The sequence below is a fragment of the Adiantum capillus-veneris genome, chromosome 14 (assembly GCF_014529385.1).
Source record: "Adiantum capillus-veneris isolate H3 chromosome 14, ASM1452938v2, whole genome shotgun sequence".
Taxonomy (NCBI): Eukaryota; Viridiplantae; Streptophyta; class Polypodiopsida; order Polypodiales; family Pteridaceae; genus Adiantum; species Adiantum capillus-veneris.
Window position 1 is genome coordinate 53,249,508 of NC_140944.1, and position 5,433 is coordinate 53,254,940.

The following is a 5,433-nucleotide window of genomic DNA, read 5'->3' on the forward strand; positions in this document are numbered from 1 at the left end:
AAGCCGTATCTTTGACCAATGCAAAATCGAGGCGGAACGGGGCCAAATTGGGGCGCTAGGGCAAGCCAACCATTCTTTTTTTCATTGGCATTGTCATCTGCACCCTCTACTACCCTGCGCAAGCTCCCCTTCCCAGCTTCTTCCTCTATTCACTATCGCCCGCCATCCTCTACTTTCCCCTTCACATTAGGTTAAAAAAAAAACTCTTTTGTGGGCTAGTGGGCAGTCACACTACCTTTGGCGGCCATGCCCCTTGGCCTTTGGTAATTTATGGGCGGCCCTCCTTTGGGCTCGTAGAGGCATCACATTTAGCATATATATCGGCAAAGCATTGCTGCTCCTTTGTTGCTGATGACCATCAATAAGCGGCCACGGGTTGCCGCAGTGGGCCCCCATCATTGGACTTGAAAATACATTTGCTAGTGGAGACGGGGCCTTCGGTTTTCACCATACTTGGCATATATATAGACCAAGGCATTGCCGTGATAAACCCTTTGAAGTTCATCGAGATGTTACTGTACTTTCATGAAGGCATCACATTTGGTTATTACATCATCCAAAGCATAACATTCGGCTCCGAGGACTCCTACGGTTAGTATAAATCAATCTAAACTTCCATTAGCCGACCATGGAATACAATCTAAAGCACCAACTATCTTTGCACTACAAGAGATGAAATTCTGAACAAGATACCATTTTCAAAAACCTGGTTGAAGCTCAAAACTCTCAGATGGAGAACTGACCGAGGCGACCAGAGTGGTACGGAATTGACCCCTGGTGAAACTTAAATTGGCCATATCTTGACAACCAAAACTCTGATTGACAAACTGGAAGGACCCACACGCTCCTCAAAGTGAGCACTTTAGGCCCATGCTTTCATAACATTTTTCACCATTATTAGTAGCTGCCCAATCTGGTATGGATCTGACTACTGACTTAAACTTCAAATTGGCATAACTTCCTTTCTGTAGCTCCAATTGACGAGATGCAAAGATAGGCTTGTAGAGCACTTCAAGTACTACAACTCTAATCAATAAAATCCCAGATATGACCACTTCAAGCATACTCACTGTTAGCATTAACAAGACAACTTTTGGCCCTTTAAAGCCGCATTTGACATACTTTTAGCTGAAAATTGGCTTGTCATCAAGTCCTTATTATTGTTGAATAATTATGTAGGATTCAAATAAACTGATTGGCATCCCTTTGCTCATTTTCTTGTCATGGAAGCGAAGCTGCACGACAACAACTAAGTTAATATCTGGACCACGGTTACTCTTCTGATATTGGTCTCTAGCTTTGCACGATGGTTGCTTTTTAAGGTATTATTTACTTTTAGGTAAGAATACCGAATTCTAACTTTTCCCAAGGTTTCTTATTCTTTTTTATTATCATCTAGGGTCAACTTTTTGACCAGATGTTGTTAATATCTCTCTCTCACACACACAAATCTCTCCTAGCAAGAGGCTCGGTGCTTTTCCTGTCTATCCTCCAGAACCGCACACTTGGACTGTCAATGTCTAGGGCCACAATCTCTTGATAAGGTATGTGCACAACTATAATTGCACAACAACCTGTACATTGTAGCATTTACTCCCAAACATGAGAATGTATGAAGACGTGATAATTTTAATTTCACATTATTTACATGCCATGTCACGACACCGAGATTTCACCTTGGGTGTGGCTAGAGGCACAAGGGACTTGCTTATTGCAACATCATTCTACCATGTTGCAAGGTAATGTATTTGTACTTTTTGGTGAGGGCATGGGGCCTACATCATGTGCATGTTTAGGTCCATCAACCAAGGTGTAAGCACCTTTCACCAAAGTTATAAAGATGATAAACTTGTGGAGTGGTGATCAAAGATCACACACGAGTTTAATGATAGAATTGAGTCAAGAAAATCACTACAATATCATTGTGTACAATGAGTCTCATGTATTCTACATCAACATTGACAACTCCATGGCAAAGGGCATGACATATTGCTCTATGATGCTCTCGCATTATCCTCGATGCACATGACAATATTTTCAAGGAAAAAAATTTGATGACTTCGCATATGTGTCATGGAAGCACATATACTATGTGTTTTTACAGGTCTTATACTTAATGCATTGGCACATGACTTTATGCAACAAAAGAATCTCTAACCAAAGTTGCGTTTTTTAGGTGAATGTTGCAATGTTTGAAGAATGAATTTTGTTCAATGGTATATAGTTCCTTGGGAGAACATAAAATAGAAAGAGATAATGGATATATGTTTTCTATCAGATGATGACATTAAACATGAGAACTTGGATCCCTTGCACGGATTCTATATATATATATATATATATATATATATATATATATATATATATATATATATATAGAGAGAGAGAGAGAGAGAGAGAGAGAGAGAGAGAGAGAGAGAGAGAGAGAGAGAGAGAGATTATAATGCAAGCATAAGGAGGTTGTGAAGTAGATATAGAAAAGTGCCCTTATACATGTGTGTATATGTGTATAGATGTATAGGTGGATAATAATGTGTATTTCCATAATATGTGCACATATATATTATATTATATGTGTGTTTTTCCTGTACATATATATATATATATATATAAGTAATGCACATGTATTCAAGTCTATGCACTAAAAGGTTTCTTTGCCTCAACAAATTAAAGAAGATACAGGAAAAATAATTGTAATTGATTTACCAAACAAGTGGTTCTACAATCAAAGAATGCAATTTATAGTGCATGGAAACACAACAAAGATGATGAATGTCGGAATAGGTTTTGGAAAAACAAAAGACATTGCTTCATTTCTAGCATGGAATGCCGATGGAAGCTCTAGAGAGGTTTCTGTTTCTAGGAATAAAACTAGAATACGTGCACATATATTATAGTATATGTGTGTTTTTCTTGTATATAAGTAATGGGCATGTATTCTAGTCTATGTACTAAAAGGTGTCTTTGTCTCGAAAATTAAAGGACATAAAGGAAAAATAATTGTAATTGCTTTACCAAACAAGCGGTTCTACAATCAAAGAATGCAACTTGAAGTGCGTGGAAATACAACAAAGATGATGAATATCGCAATAGATTCTGAAAAACAAAAGACATCGTTTCATTTCTAGCACGGCACGTCGATGGCATCTCCACAGAGGTTTCTGTTTCCAGGAATAAAACTACAAAAGGAAAACATGAAACTTTTGTGAGAAAGCAACTAATGTGACTTAGAGAGAGAGAGAGAGAGAGAGAGAGAGAGAGAGAGAGAGATTAGAAGTCCTTTTGTTTATAGGAATGAATTACAATTAAAAGAGAGACGATTTGATGATAATTTTCTCTAACTACGTTGTTGAGAGAGAGAGAGAGAGAGAGAGAGAGAGAGACCTTTCAATAGAGAACCTCGACAAAGAACCATTAGTAGGAATAGGACCTGCCAAATCATTGTCGAACAAGTGCCTGCATATTAAGGAACATGCCATCTTTAGTGGGGTGTAGTATGTATACTCATGAAGAACATCATTCGTACTGAATCATTTAACAAGGTAAAAAGTCTCAATGGCCAATGTAAGAGTAGAGTATGAGAAAGAGAGTAACTGACCCACTACTTATTGTCCATCTTGTAGACATAGGAAAGCAAATGTCAAGTTGTAAACACAATGGTCAACGTATACATAAGACTATGCTCAAGAAGAGCGAAGGTCTACCATCATCAACTAGCAATGTGCACTTATTGATAAGCTTTATATCTGATGGTCCATAATTGCTACCAACAGTTTCTTAATATATATGAGATTCATCTACTAACATAAATCTGCGACCTGAAGGCTAAAGTCCAAAACTAAAAAAAGCCCGTTTGCATGGGAAAGAGGGAGAGAGGGGGAGAGAGAGAGCTCGGAGGAAGAGCAAGCATTGTCAAGGGAGGACGTCAATGCATTGTCAAGGTTAGGGGAGAGAGTCTGAGTACTGGCTCTCTGGCTGGTCGACCTCTTGTTGTTCTGCGTGATGTGCAGATTTATGCGCATAGGACAAGCATGGGGGAGGACGTCAATGCATTGTCAAGGGATACAGCGGGCTGTGGTAAATCACGGCCTGCTTGTGTACGTGTAGGTGGGGGCGACTTGCCAGCTAGCCAGTCACGACGCTTTTTCAAAATATACAATATTGTGGGCAGATGCGTGCACGTAGCGTAGTGGTGTAGACAGCAGAGGGGCGACAGAGGATCAGAGGGGATGGAGGAGGAGTTGAGCTATTTTTATTTTGGAATCTCAGGGAGATTCCACCAAATTCATACGAAATGGAGCACGTAGCGTGGATTGTGCTTACGTTATTTGCGAGGACTAAGAGCACGAGGCGTGTGGAAAAGCTTAGCTTTCTGCAATGTTTATTAGGCAGACGTAGACGGAACAGAAGATATGTTTGAAATACTCACAAAATTTGGAGGTTGGGGAGAAGGCCGAGCTCAGGGGGTATAAAACCCGTGAGGTCATTACTGAACAATTGGAGCCCAACGAGTGACGTCATCTGACCAAGCTCTGCAGGTATAGCGCCAGATAAATGGTTGTTGAAGAGCAAGCTGCAAAGTCGCAAAGCGTCAACGTAATGTTTCCTCTCTCTCTCTCCCTCTCTCTCTCTCTCTCTCTCTCTCTCTCTCTCTCACTCACACACACACACACACACCCACACACACACACGTGACACACACACAATCCGGCGGCAGTATAACTTACAGATACTGAAGGGATTGGAGATCCGCCAAGCGGGGAGAGATGGTTCCCAAGAGTCCAGCTCCTCCAAGGGCTCTACGTGAAGAAAAACGCAGAGGCACGTGATGAGAGAGAGAGAGAGGGAGAGATCAGAGACGGAGGAAAAACGCAACGATAATTACATGCGCTGGACTTTGTTGTCGAAATTGCAGACGAGGTGAAACCAGGTGCAGGGATCGGCGGAGGTGGGATCCCAGGAGATGAGGAGCCCCCGCGGGTCTAACACCCTACTCTTGAAGTCGATTAGGGCGTCCACTGCAGCAGCGGATGTTAATCAACCCAAAAAAAAAAGGATTACTAGACCCTGCACATAATATTGTAACTCTTCATTAACGCAACATCATTGATACCTTCTTTGTTGAGCCCCATCAGCTGCCCAGAAGCGCTGGGCAGATAATGAGCTACCAACATCAGCTGGATCGCAAGGCATACTGCAAAGGCTAGCCGAGCGTTCATGGTCGCCATAATTGCTGCAGGAGATATTGACTATAAGTGAAGGTCCGCAGTTAAATCACCCCAGGTTTCTTATTTGAAGGAGCTTGTCCCCCTAGCTGTATGGCAAAATAATTTTTTTTCATAATTACTTTTCTGCTTTTTAGGTCAAAATTTGACGCATTTGTCGGTATTTACACAAACTTGGAAAATTTTGCCTTTGTTTTTCAAGTCACTA

General features: G+C 41.0%; 1 protein-coding gene across 1 annotated transcript; it reads right to left on the reverse strand.

Moving 5' to 3' along the window:
• Positions 1–3,124: 3,124 nt before the first annotated feature.
• Positions 3,125–5,228, reverse strand: LOC147442377 (uncharacterized). The gene is made up of 6 exons (XM_086529368.1): positions 5,114–5,228; positions 4,886–5,018; positions 4,728–4,799; positions 4,430–4,573; positions 3,385–3,456; positions 3,125–3,179 (listed from the first exon to the last, which is right to left on the reverse strand). The coding sequence occupies exons 1-6, from the start codon at positions 5,226–5,228 to the stop codon at positions 3,125–3,127; spliced, it is 591 nt and encodes a 196-aa protein (XP_086385494.1).
• Positions 5,229–5,433: the final 205 nt, after the last annotated feature.

Coding starts and splice junctions, on each gene's coding strand:
- LOC147442377 (XM_086529368.1), bottom strand. CDS start 5,228: ATGGCGACCATGAACGCTCGGCTAGCCTTTGCAGTATGCCTTGCGATC. Junction 4,800..4,885: donor GACAACAAAGTCCAGCGCAT/GTAATTATCGTT, acceptor TTCTTCACGTAG/AGCCCTTGGAGGAGCTGGAC. Junction 3,180..3,384: donor TCGAGGTTCTCTATTGAAAG/GTCTCTCTCTCT, acceptor TTCCTTTTGTAG/TTTTATTCCTGGAAACAGAA.